Source organism: Trichomycterus rosablanca, chromosome 23, assembly GCF_030014385.1.
Source record: "Trichomycterus rosablanca isolate fTriRos1 chromosome 23, fTriRos1.hap1, whole genome shotgun sequence".
Lineage (NCBI taxonomy): Eukaryota > Metazoa > Chordata > Actinopteri > Siluriformes > Trichomycteridae > Trichomycterus > Trichomycterus rosablanca.
This window is the reverse complement of record NC_086010.1, coordinates 8,313,402-8,327,622: the sequence shown is the minus strand read 5'-3', so window position 1 is coordinate 8,327,622 and position 14,221 is coordinate 8,313,402. Positions and strand designations below refer to the sequence as shown.

Below are 14,221 nucleotides of genomic sequence, written 5' to 3'. Positions count from 1 at the left end.
GATTGTAACCTTGAAAAAATACAGCCAATTTGCCTTCATTTTAAGTGGGAAACTTCAAATTTATTTGAAAAAAACAAACAAACCATAAGCACACTTTTTTTCACACATCTTATTTATGCATTTTCTCCCAGTTTAGCGTAGTTAATTTGTCTTCTGCTGCTGGGGGTCCCTGATTGCAGTCGAGGTGGGTATATTCTCCCTGACTCCTCTGACCCGTGTGCAGCCCTTACCGGAACCCTTTTTCACCTATGCATTCTGCACAGGCGCCTCTCTATCTGCTAATCAGGGTCCTTACACAGCGTTTAAAGACCCCACCCACATAGTCCTGTCATCCCGCCCTAGCAGAAACGTGTCTGCTGCAGGCACTGCCAATTATGCCCGCTAGATGGTGCCCAGCCAACCGGTGTGCTAGCGGCTTTTAAAGCAAAATATTTACTCAAATTTGTCAGTTAATACCTAGTTAATGTGATAACGGTATCGGTATGAAATTAAAGCAAATTGCATTAAGCCAGTAAAAATGACCTTGGGAACAACTGTCAAGTCAGGTCAATATTACTTGTATAGAATTTCTTTACAGTGGACATTTTCTCAAAGCAACTTTCAGGAATCCAGGACTGAAAACCTCTAATGAGCAAGTGTACGGTAAAAGTGGCAAGGAAAAGACAATGACAGGTACAGACAGCTGGTTAAAAATAACAGCAGAAATGGAAAAGTCTACAATCATCTGTTTGCACAAAGTTCACTACAGTCTGTACAGTTGGATGTATTTTATAAAAAAAAAGTAAAAGTAAAGTTCCAAGATAAAGGACGAACAAAGTCAATAATCGACATACCAAGAAGGACCCCCAGCAGAAACATACTGAGAAAGAGGAACATGGTGGAAACCATTTATCATCCTCCAGAATAAGCAAAACAGAAGTGAAATTTGTAGGAAAACATAGCCAAAAAGAGAACAGCTTCTAGAGAACTGCTTTATTTTCTAAGTAATCCAATTTTAACTTGAAGAATGCCAAAACATAAAGGTAGAAAGTCTGGGGTTGTTTTTTTGTTTTTACAGTGATGTGGCTGAGCTTGTATTCATTGATGGGCTTAAGTCTTTAAAAACTTTTGGATGTAAACTTGCAGAAATCAGCAGAGAAGTTACAAATGAGGAATGATTCCATGCATAGTTTTTTAAGAAGTTCTGTAAAACTTTTGTCTTTAATAAAGCCAATATTGCAGGTCCAATAATATATCTTTTATTTGTATGGCTTTTTTTTTTATCACAGTCTATTTTTGGGGAAATGTTCCGTTTAAAAAGTGTGCATGTTGTTTATCTCGAACCAAATGCCAATTGGTTGTTGAAATGTTAACTCTTTAATGGTCTGCTCAGCCATTTGGTTAAACTTACTTTGAGTCTAAATACTTGGGTAAAAATAAGCTTTAATAATTTATATAATCTTGTTTGGGTCGTATCTACTTCTTGGTTGACGTGTTAAACTCAAAAATATTGGTAGATGGTTTTAAGAAAACAGCCTTTCTAACATATATGTAAACTTGAAGCTAGCAGCTAAAAATAACCATAATAGTTGCATCATTTTTGTGATCACTGTTTGGTAAAGGCTCATTAAAAATACTGTGTGAACTAGTAAAAGAATTAATTGTTTGTTGTAGGTATAGTCACAATACACTAAGAAATTATTTTTTAACATTTTCTTGGTCACACCATAAATACATTTAAAGACCACTTAATGAAATGATCATTACATCTGATTTGACACTCTTGTATAAACTGTGTGATTTGTGTGTGTTTTTGTCCACAGTCAAACAGGCAGCCTGTCAAACTGAACCTACTTACCTGCCAGGTCAAACCGAGTGCTGAAGACCGCAAGTGTTTCGACCTGATTTCTCGTAAGCTTACCTACTTCCTCTATGTGAATCCTTTATGTTAAGTAGCCCACAGTATGTATACTATATGGCCAATAGTATGTGTACTTAATACTACAGCCACACCCATTGCTAGGAAATGTGTGAAACTAATGATATCCTTGCTCAAGGGCCTCCATGGCAAAGCTGGAATTTGAACTCTCAACCTTTCACTTGATATCCCAAAGCTCTACCCACTAGGCTAATTCCCTACCAATATTTCTATTTCAGCATGACTGTTTCCCCTAGGTACAGAGAGGCCTCGACACAATTGAACACCTTGGGATGAATCGGCAAGCCAAGCCTTCTCTTCCAAAAGCGCTTGACCTCACTAATGCTCTTTTAAATAAATGGACAGTTTTCCACAGACATACAGTTTTGTGAAAAGCCTTTCCAGGGGAATATAGCCTGTTGTTGTATATTAACGCAAATGGTTTCAAATCGGAATGTCCGACAAGCTTTTAGTCTGGTGTCCACATACTTTTGGCCATTTAGTGTATGTAGTACAAAAATGTAAAACTCAGATGTATATCATTATACGTCAGATATTACTACACTATAGCTAACATGTATAAGCAAGCTGGGATTATTAAAGTTTTACTATTTAATTATTTTGCAGATCATGTAAATGCTTTATTTTTAGGAATATAAAGAGCATTCAGCTAATTGAGGGAATGTAAGTGGTGCATAGACATGAACAGGTGTCTATGAAATTGTTAAAAAATAAATGCAATTTTATATCATTACTAGATGCCACTTGACTCATAAAAGTAATAATATTCAATATTAGTAATATTCATTAACCATGGGCTCCTTTAAGCAGCTGACGGAAGCTCTGAAGATAAAGAAAATGAAAGCCTACACAGTGTGGAAGAGATAAAAATAATATCAAAGTGCTTCCAGCTTGCAGTTTACACTGTCTGAAATAGCACAGAAAAAAACAGTCAGTGTGAACGTCAAGGCAAAAAAAAACCCTTGTAGATGGAACTGCTGGGAAAAGCCATTAAACTGTAGCTTTGAACAGCTCAGAAATAGAGCGCAGCCACAACCACAGGTTTTTAAGAACACATGCCCATATTTCTCACCACATTTCAGAAATAGGCTTACCATTTTATTCATTTCTCTTGGACCTAAATGGACTTTGATTTCCTGTCTGTATCCCAAGCAGTATTGTGTCTGCTGCACGGTGTGTAAAAAGTGCACAATTAAATATACAGCTTAGTACAGGTTACTTGTGATTTATGGACAAATGCAGTGTTCCCAGTCCAATGCTGCTTGCTTACGATTAGGCAGAGTGGTTACTGTGCTACTTTGGTTGGCTGCCTCACAGCAAGAAGGCACTGGGTTCGATTTCCAAGTGGAGTGGTCTGGGTCCCTTCTGTGTGGAGTTTGCATGTTCTTCCTGTGTCTGTGTGGGACATGATGAGTCTTGTGTAACCAGTAACTGCTTGTCCTGTCATAAATGTAACCACAGTGTAAAACATGGTGTTAAAATCCTAATAAATAAATAAACTGTGCTACTTAATAAAGATTTAGTAATTGTTTTTTTCTTTCAGATAATCGCACATATCACTTTCAGACTGAAGACGAACAGGAGTTTTTAATGTAAGAAATGCATTAATTGTTCTCTTTAACATATTTACAATTACACAATTAGCTTATATAGCTTATATATGATGACCTCTGTGACAAATTTAAAGGTTCATGTTGTTAGTAGTTCAGTTTAATTGATCCGAAATCAAGGTTATCTTAGGCTATTCTTTACAAATAATAAAACAAGAAATATATGTTATTAGAGTCAAACATATTTAGCTTCTCGAAAACATGTAAATGAGATCTTTACAGCAGTCAGGTTGAGACAAATTCCAGGTTAAATGGGCTGGATCAATAGAAACAGCAGACAGTTGCTCTAATAATTAATCTAAGTCTTGGTACAATGTAATGGTGGGGGAATTGGGTATGTTTAAACTATTGGAAAAATGTTAATTTTAGAGTTTTAAGAGTTTAGCTCCCCCCTCCACATCCCAACAACATAGCAAATCGTGTTTGTATGTAGCCTTGACTGGCCGATAGCACAATTGAGGATTCGAGCCCTGGATCCCAAAGGTAGTGGGCTAGCTCAGTTTACCTCTGTGTCAGCCGAGTGCCCTAAAATAAATGTAATGCTTTCAATTTTGAGACAACAATATGTAGTTTCCAGTATTACTGTGCTGCTTTGCACAAAATTAGATCCGAAAAAACACAAAGCTGAGGTCTTATAATAAACAGACAGAGAAGCAGTTTGTATTTTTTGTAATAAAACGGTGTATTTGTTTTATTATTTGTGCATGAACTTTAGTGGCCTGAGCAAAATATTAGATATTAATGTTAGTCTTTAAATTGTTATGTGCGTTGTGTGTTTGTGTCTGAATTCACAGCTGGATCTCGGTGTTAACTAACAGCAAAGAAGAGGCAATGAACATGGCATTTAGAGGAGAACAGACAGCAGGAGAGGACGGCCTGGAGGATCTGACTAAAGCTATTATCGACGACATCCTTCACATGCCTGGCAATGAGGTCTGCTGCGACTGTGGTGCTCCAGGTGTGTGTTGTTTGGGTGTGCATGTATGGTGTGTTTGGGGAAGGGTGGAGGGGGGGTGTCCACTGAAAACATTTCGGTGTGCTGATTCAGTTTCTCTGTGAAAATTTCCTCCAGAATCACTTTTTTAGTTTTTGATGCCTTGAATTTGGAAAAAAAACCCTAATGGGACTCTCAGCCATTTGTTTTAGTAAACATGCAAACTAGGGTTGTTACTTCCACTAACAGCACCACAACCATTTTACTCACTACTGATAGTGACACTACTGCCCAACATTGCTTGTGTATAATCGAAACCAGACTGTGGTTGTATAAAATGCTGACATCACTGCATAACTCAGGTTCCAACCAAAGCCTGTATTGTAACCACAAAGAACTCAGTTACTTTTGTATATCTCGTTATTTTGAGATATAGTGTCTGTACTTGTGTATACGTAATAGAGAAACGGAGATAATGAAGATCTGGTTAGCACTGTTATGTTACACTGTTATATAAGTGGTACAGACAGGCTTTGCGGAAAGAGTAATGATCTGGGTGTGGGAATATGCAAGCTGTGTGGATTCACTTTATTATTCAGTGCAGTATCAGAGTTGCCATTGGCTTTACAGTGAGGGTAACCAAGTATTCAGTGCTTTAGTTTATTTATTGTACTATTAAAATATGAAATATTAAATATGAACAAAATCTGTGTAGTTCTGCCATATTATATGCTTCCAACTTTGCACCAACAGTTTAGGGAAGGCCATTTCTTGTTCCAGCCTTACTGTATCCCTGTACACAAAGAAACTCCAGTGGCCTGAACAGAGCACTGACCTCCCGCCCCACTGAACAGCTCTGGAATAAACCGAAACATCACTTGAGGCTTTTTTGACCAACATCAATGCCCATCCATACAAATGCTCTATTGACTGAATGGGCACAAATTTCCACAGACATACTTCTAGTCTTGTGAGAAGCCTTCTCAGAGGACTAGCTGTTGTTCTAGCTGAAAAGATCAAACAGAGGACACTCTATTTTAATACTATTTGTTTTTGAAATGGGATGTCTATCAAGCTTATGGTCAGGTGTCCAAATACTTTTGACCATATAGTGTATTTATTTACATAAACAAGGGTATGTTGGGACTCTACAGATTACTGCTATTGCTGGCAAACACAGCTTGTGTTTGATTCATTTCTTTTGGCACAGGTTACAAGGGTTTTGCCAACCATGTTTTGATAATAATTATATAATGATTCTTTTACAGTGGTGCTTAGATCTTCTTGCCATCTTGATTTAAAACTGTAACCAACTGGCTTTGATCAGCATTTGTATACATGACACAGATTCTATTTTAGTGTTATAAAGTATACTTGTTTAGAAGCATCCACAGGTCTCTCCACTCATTTATTCCCATCCATTGCTTTTCACCCAGCTGCTTATCAGGAAGCACTTTACCTTATTTTTACCCCCTTTTAATTTCATCCCCTTTGCTTGTTTCAGATCCTAAATGGCTATCGACCAACCTGGGCATCCTGACATGTATTGAGTGTTCAGGCATCCACAGGGAGATGGGAGTGCACATCTCTCGGATTCAGTCTATTGAACTGGACAAATTGGGAACATCAGAATTACTGGTGGGTTTTATAGTTGCCGTCCCAGCTTAGCTTCATCTGGTCTCATTATGCTTCTAACACGTTATAGGAAATGTTTTAGATTCTGTCAGCTGGTTCATTTACTGTAAATTTGTAAATTCTGCTTTCAGCTGGCCAAGAATGTTGGAAACAATAATTTTAATGAGATTATGGAAGTAAATCTTCCTTATCCCTCTCCTAAGCCAACTCCGTCCAGCGATATGTGAGTATATCAGGCTTTGTTTTTTTAGACACAATATATACTGTATAAATATACTGGAGTACTAGAGTAAATATAAAATATATATAGTTGAATTTATTGTAGTACATTTGCCAAAGATTTTCATTTTGTTAACTCATCATTTTTTGCATATACACCAACCTAGCATAACATTATGACCACTGACAGGTGACGTGAATAACACTGATTATCTCTTCATTATGGCACCTGTTAGTGGGGGGGATATATTAGGCAACAAGTGAACATTTTATCCTCAAAGTTGATGTTAGAAGCAGGATAAATGAGCAAGCGTGAGGATTTGAGCGAGTTTGACAAGGGCCAGATTGTGATGGCTAGACGACTGGGTCGGAGCATCTTCAAAACTGCAGCTCTTGTGGGGTGTTCCCGGTCTGCAGTGGTCAGTATCTATCAAAAGTGGTCCAAGGAAGGAACAGTGGTAAACCGGCGACAGGGTCATGGGCGACCAAGGCTCATTGATGCACGTGGGGAGCGAAGGCTGGCCCGTGTGGTCCGACCCAACAGACGAGCTACTGTAGCTCAAATTGCTGAAGACGTTAATGCTGGTTCTGATAGAAAGGTGTCAGAAAAGCCAGTGCATTACAGTTGCAGGGCTGTTTTGGCAGCAAAAGGGGGACCAACACAATATTCGGATAATATTCATAATGTTATGCCTGATCGGTGTATTATCTCTCTTTTTATTTCAGGACAGTTCGCAAGGAGTTTATAAATGCTAAATATGTGATTCATAAGTTTGCAAGGAAGATCTGCAGCTCACCAGCAGGCAGACTGAGAGAGCTGTTTGAAGCAGTCAGGTCACGTGACCTGCTGGCTCTCATCCAGGTGTATGCAGAAGGGGTGGAGCTTATGGAGCCGTTTTCTGATATAGGGCAGGTGAGTCTTAAAAAGACTGGTTCACTTAGACTGGGCTTTTGTAAAATAAAGCAGTAAGCCACGAGAGGCCGTACGTTACTGTGATTTTAGCACGGGGATAAAACTTCTTTCCCCGTGATAAAATCATAGCAGTAACGCACGGTCTCGAGTGGCTTATTGCTTTTATAAAACGGCGGTCAACATAAAATATAATAAATACAACAATGTTTAATCATAAATGTATTTATTGTGTATAAACTTACAATAAAGCATTCTTCCGTGACGCAAGGTAATCCGATTAACAGTGTTGCTAGGCAACGTGATGGCGAAAATAACATTAACTTTCTCTATTCAGTGGCGTATTAATATGGAATGATGTGAGGTGGTCCTAGGTGTGCGTTTATCGGGGATTTTACCACGGCTTCGAACGCGGCTCAGCCAATCAGATTTTAGGACCGGAACTATCCGTTTTATAAGGGATTATTATTGACGTGTTTCACTGAATGTGTTTATGTAGGAGGGTGGGGAAACAGCTCTGCATTTCGCAGTGAGGACAGCTGATCACACGTCACTGCATATGGTTGACTTCTTGGTTCAGAACAGGTAGGAAAACATCCTCTGTAGTTGCTTACTGATTTGGAAGATGTTTTGCTGATTTATTCATTGTTTGGTCAACTGCTGCTTGTACCACCCCGTCTCATGTACAGAGAGTCACGCCGTACTGCTTCGTATTTTTCCAGTTTTCGTGCAGGTGTCTCGGACAGCCAGCGGGGGTCGTATTTGCAGCAGCAATCAGGAACCCAGTCAATCTCTCTCCAGCATTATTGGGCTGTTGCCTCCCGATGGACTATGTTGGTACTCCAGGGGATTAAGAAATACTGTTTTATTCAGCCTGTGAGCTGTTGCCTCCTGATGGGCTATGTTGGTACTCCAGGGGATTAAGAAATACTGTTTTATTCAGCCTGTGAGCTGTTGCCTCCTGATGGACTATGTTGGTACTCCAGGGGATTAAGAAATACTGTTTTATTCAGCCTGTGAGCTGTTGCCTCCTGATGGACTATGTTGGTACTCCAGGGGATTAAGAAATACTGTTTTATTCAGCCTGTGAGCTGTTGCCTCCTGATGGACTATGTTGGTACTCCAGGGGATTAAGAAATACTGTTTTATTCAGCCTGTGAGCTGTTGCCTCCTGATGGACTATGTTGGTACTCCAGGGGATTAAGAAATACTGTTTTATTCAGCCTGTGAGCTGTTGCCTCCTGATGGACTATGTTGGTACTCCAGGGGATTAAGAAATACTGTTTTATTCAGCCTGTGAGCTGTTGCCTCCTGATGGGCTATGTTGGTACTCCAGGGGATTAAGAAATACTGTTTTATTCAGCCTGTGAGCTGTTGCCTCCTGATGGACTATGTTGGTACTCCAGGGGATTAAGAAATACTGTTTTATTCAGCCTGTGAGCTGTTGCCTCCTGATGGGCTATGTTGGTACTCCAGGGGATTAAGAAACCCTGTTTTATTCAGCCTGTGAGCTGTTGCCTCCCGATGGGCTATGTTGGTACTCCAGGGGATTAAGAAATACTGTTTTATTCAGCCTGTGAGCTGTTGCCTCCTGATGGGCTATGTTGGTACTGCAGGAAATGTATCAGTCTGTTGTTGAAAAGTTGCAGTAATAAGCTTTATTGACCCATTGCATAACAGTCCTTTTAATTCATATTTTCTCAGAAATCCATGAACACTTTTTGTATCTTTTGTCCTGCTGAGCTGCGGTTTCCCTAGATTGGGTAAAGAGTAAAAACACTAAAATACCTGAAAATATGTACAGATCATATATGATATAATTGTTTTTTTTAACCAATTTTTTATTATTTGATGAACTAACCATGAGCTTGTCAAAGATCCCAGTCCAGAACCATGAGTCCACCCTTATGGCTATAACATAACAGCCTCCACTTTTCTGAAAAGGCTTTTTATAAGATTTTGGACTGTGCTTGTGAAAATGTCAAAAGAGTACTGGTGAGGTCAGGCACTGATCAGTGCTCCAGCTTATTTCAGGTGTTAAGCAGGGTTGAGAACATGGCTTCTTTACAACAAACTAATCCAACCATGTATTTATGAATGTTGCTTTGAGCACAGTGGCACATTCGTACCAAACATATAATTTATTTTACAGCTTTGATTTGATTTCTGTCATTAGATTATATAATGTATGTAATGCGTTTAAAACAGTGTGTGGGAGGTGAATGTGAACATTCATTTGAAAATTGCAAATTAAGGCATAATTCACCTTATTGGGTATCGTACTTTTATTACAAACCATATGGGCTGCACGGTGGCTAAGTGTGTAGCACTGTCGCCTCACAGCAAGAAGGTCCTGGGTTCGATCCGCAGGTGGGGCGGTCCGGGTCCTTTCTGTGTGGAGTTTGCATGTTCTCTCTCCAGCATTATTGGGCTGTTGCCTCCCGATGGGCTATGTTGGTAGTGCAGGGGATTTATCAGTCTATTTTGAAAAGTTGCAGCAATAAGCCTTATTGACCCACTGCATAACAGTCATTTAAATTAATATTTTCACAAAAAACACCTCCTTCACATATTTGTTACCTTTTTTGCCTATTGTATACGCATGGGAAAGGAGGGGGGCTGCAGTAAGATGACAGTAAAAATAAAGAGTGGCAATATAGAACAAATAAATTGGATGATAAATCACATATATGTAATATGAGCATGAAACTCGCTGTGTCGGGCAGTACAGAGAGCAGATGAGAGCTGGTGTGTTCCAAATACCCTCCTATATTCTCTCAGTTTGTAATACAACTCTGTGTGGGAAACCAATACTGGCAGGTGATGAGAAGTATCTTGGATGGGGTGTGTGGTGATCAGTTCGGGGGTTTGCAAGTGGCAGCGGCAATGACTAGGAGATAAAGGGGAAAAATCCAGAAAAAAAGAGGAATTACAATAATTCCAAAAATAATCATCTTAAAATGCATAAGCTACTTGTTACCTGCTAGAGTGAATGTGGGGTAGGGCCCAGTATGTGACATGATGTTATGTTAATTATATGTTTATTACATATCTAGCAAGAGCTTCTCTTAATATGGACCACACTGATAAGTGCGTTTGATTTCTCTCATAATTTATTTTTCTTGTGTGTGTGTGTTACGCAGTGGAAATCTGGATCAACAGACTGAGAGAGGAAACACAGCGCTGCACTACTGCTGCATTTATGAAAAACCAGACTGTCTCAAACTGCTCCTGAGAGGAAAACCTGCCACTGACATCAGTGAGTCACACACAGACGTGAGATAGTTACACTGGCAACAGCGCTCCACTTACAGTGATAAACAGGACCCTACTAAATTCACAGGAAAATGTGCTCAATTTCATGGACAGATTTTCACATTTCACAGCAGTCATTAAATGACACTCCTAAATTGAATGATGGAATAAATGGAAGCTACAATACACAGCACAGCTACCTTAATAGTTGAATGTAAACCTAGAACATCCAGCGACGATGTTCTCAAAGACGAAAATTCTCACTCGTGTTTCGACACCCCCCCTCTGCATCCACAGAATTGGTTGGGAGTTTTAAGCTGCTTTAAACTTCAACATCTTTGACATCTTGACTAACCGATTGCTAACTGAATTGCCGTAGAATTGCTAGGACCGCCTCATAGTGCAAATTAACCAGTTAACATGAGACACTTGTTTCACAGCAAATTGCATATAACACGGAAAAGGCTTGTTTTATGGTCCGTGGCACGATTTTCATGAGCGTGAATTAGGTAGGGCCTTAATGATAAGTAAATGAAATCACAGAAGTACAGGGGTTGGACAAAATAACTGAAACACCTGGTTTTAGATTTTTAGACCTGGTTTAATTTATTAGTATGGTGTAGGGCCTCCTTTTGCGGCCAATACAGCGTCAATTCGTCTTGGAAATGACATATACAAGTCCTGCACAGTGGTCAGAGGGATTTTAAGCCATTCTTCTTGCAGGATAGTGGCCAGGTCACTACGTGATGCTGGTGGAGGAAAACGTTTCCTGACTCGCTTCTCCAAAACACCCCAAAGTGGCTCAATAATATTTAGATCTGGTGACTGTGCAGGCCATGGGAGATGTTCAACTTCACTTTCATGTTCATCAAACCAATCTTTCACCAGTCTTGCTGTGTGTATTGGTGCATTGTCATCCTGATACACGGCACCGCCATTGGATGCACATGGTCCTCCAGAATGGTTCGGTAGTCCTTGGCAGTGACGCGCCCATCTAGCACAAGTATTGGGCCAAGGGAATGCCATGATATGGCAGCCCAAACCATCACTGATCCACCCCCATGCTTCACTCTGGGCATGCAACAGTCTGGGTGGTACGCTTCTTTGGGGCTTCTCCACACCGTAACTCTCCCTGATGTGGGGAAAACAGTAAAGGTGGACTCATCAGAGAACAATACATGTTTCACATTGTCCACAGCCCAAGATTTGCGCTCCTTGCACCATTGAAACCGACGTTTGGCATTGGCACGAGTGACCAAAGGTTTGGCTATAGCAGCCCGGCCGTGTATATCGACCCTGTGGAGCTCCCGACGGACAGTTCTGGTGGAAACAGGAGAGTTGAGGTGCACATTTAATTCTGCCGTGATTTGGGCAGCCGTGGTTTTATGTTTTTTGGATACAATCCGGGTTAGCACCCGAACATCCCTTTCAGACAGCTTCCTCTTGGGTCCACAGTTAATCCTGTTGGATGTGGTTTGTCCTTCTTGGTGGTATGCTGACATTACCCTGGATACCGTGGCTCTTGATACATCACAAAGACTTGCTGTCTTGGTCACAGATGCGCCAGCAAGACGTGCACCAACAATTTGTCCTCTTTTGAACTCTGGTATGTCACCCATAATGTTGTGTGCATTGCAATATTTTGAGCAAAACTGTGCTCTTACCCTGCTAATTGAACCTTCACACTCTGCTCTTACTGGAGCAATGTGCAATTAATGAAGATTGGCCACCAGACTGGTCCAATTTAGCCATGAAACCTCCCACACTAAAATGACAGGTGTTTCAGTTATTTTGTCCAACCCCTGTATATAGAAGATAAAGTATATAGACACCACTTCTTTAATTCAGTTCCTTCTTAATTATCATGCACATTGCAATGGGTGCCATGACTTGATTTGCCCACGAGTGGATTGGGTAAAAAAGGGAGAAAAACTAGAGGGAAAATGCAAAAATAAATAAATAAATAATAATAATGAGGAGTGTTTCATGGGTTGCTCTAGCAAGCACTTGTGGTCCTTATTGTGGAAAAGGTTAAGAAACCCTGTTTTATTCAGCCTGTGAGCTGTTGCCTCCTGATGGGCTATGTTGGTACTCCAGGGGATTAAGAAATACTGTTTTATTCAGCCTGTGAGCTGTTGCCTCCTGATGGGCTATGTTGGTACCGCAGGAAATGTATCAGTCTGTTGTTGAAAAGTTGCAGTAATAAGCTTTATTGACCCATTGCATAACAGTCCTTTTAATTCATATTTTCTCAGAAATCCATGAACACTTTTTGTATCTTTTGTCCTGCTGAGCTGCGGTTTCCCTAGATTGGGTAAAGAGTAAAAACACTAAAATACCTGAAAATATGTACAGATCATATATGATATAATTGTTTTTTTAACCAATTTTTTATTATTTGATGAACTAACCATGAGCTTGTCAAAGATCCCAGTCCAGAACCATGAGTCCACCCTTATGGCTATAACATAACAGCCTCCACTTTTCTGAAAAGGCTTTTTATAAGATTTTGGACTGTGCTTGTGAAAATGTCAAAAGAGTACTGGTGAGGTCAGGCACTGATCAGTGCTCCAGCTTATTTCAGAGGTGTTAAGCAGGGTTGAGAACATGGCTTCTTTACAACAAACTAATCCAACCATGTATTTATGAATGTTGCTTTGAGCACAGTGGCACATTCGTACCAAACATATAATTTATTTTACAGCTTTGATTTTATTTCTGTCATTAGATTATATAATGTATGTAATGCGTTTAAAACAGTGTGTGGGAGGTGAATGTGAACATTCATTTGAAAATATTGGGTATCGTACTTTTATTACAAACCATATGGGCTGCACGGTGGCTAAGTGTGTAGCACTGTCGCCTCACAGCAAGAAGGTCCTGGGTTCGATCCCCAGGTGGGGCGGTCCGGGTCCTTTCTGTGTGGAGTTTGCATCTTCTCCCCGTGTCTGCGTGGGTTTACTCCGGGTGCTCCGGTTTCCTCCCACAGTCCAAAAACATGCAAATGAGGTAAACTGGAGATACTAAATTGTCCATGACTGTGTTCGATATGACCTTGTGAACTGATGAAACTTGTGTGAAGATAAACTACCGTTTCCTGTCATGAATGTAACCAAAAGTGTAAAACATGACGTTAAAATCCTAATAAACAAACATTACAAACCATATTTCCGGTGTTGAATATCAGTACGTCAAGGCTGTAACATGACATAGTAAATGCCATTGAGGAAGTGAGAGAGCGTTCTGTCCTTTTAACCTCGTTTTGAAATGCAAGCCTACATTAACCCGAGCTGCTGTTAATGCTTTATGCTCTGCTGTTTCTTTTAGCCAATCAGAATGGAGAGACAGCATTGGATGTGGCCAGACGAATGAGAGTCAACCAGTGTTCAGAGGCCGTGAGTAAATAAAAATGCACTAAGCTTTTTGTTTAGACCAGGGTTGTTCAAACTACGGCACCCGTTTCCATTTTTAAAACGACTCCCGAAATACAATTAAATTGGCTCACTATTAAGCAGGCTTAAAAAACCAGCTACACTCCCTATCTTCTTTCCCCCACCAACATCAACATTAACATTCCCGAGACTTATCTTAGTTTACACAATCTTAAAATCATAGTTTACACAACACTGTCGGCGACAGATCATTAATGATTTACATCAAAAGGAAGTGTAATTGTTAGTAATCAGGTAGGTCTGTTATGTTTTTATTTGTTTTATGACAATAGAGTCTGCGGCACGTGT

The 14,221-nt window shown here is 40.0% G+C and overlaps 1 protein-coding gene across 4 annotated transcripts in view; it reads left to right on the top strand.

Annotated features, from left to right (window-relative positions):
* asap1b (ArfGAP with SH3 domain, ankyrin repeat and PH domain 1b) overlaps positions 1-14,221 on the top strand; it is a 79,500-nt gene that overhangs the window by 53,880 nt on the left and 11,399 nt on the right. For all 4 annotated transcript variants that reach the window (XM_062985968.1, XM_062985966.1, XM_062985967.1 and 1 more), the window contains exons 14-22: positions 1,803-1,890; positions 3,462-3,510; positions 4,323-4,486; positions 5,967-6,100; positions 6,229-6,320; positions 7,043-7,229; positions 7,726-7,811; positions 10,370-10,485; positions 13,809-13,876. In XM_062985968.1, the coding sequence (XP_062842038.1) occupies positions 1,803-1,890; positions 3,462-3,510; positions 4,323-4,486; positions 5,967-6,100; positions 6,229-6,320; positions 7,043-7,229; positions 7,726-7,811; positions 10,370-10,485; positions 13,809-13,876 (984 nt within the window). The remainder of the gene's footprint in view (positions 1-1,802; positions 1,891-3,461; positions 3,511-4,322; positions 4,487-5,966; positions 6,101-6,228; positions 6,321-7,042; positions 7,230-7,725; positions 7,812-10,369; positions 10,486-13,808; positions 13,877-14,221) is intronic.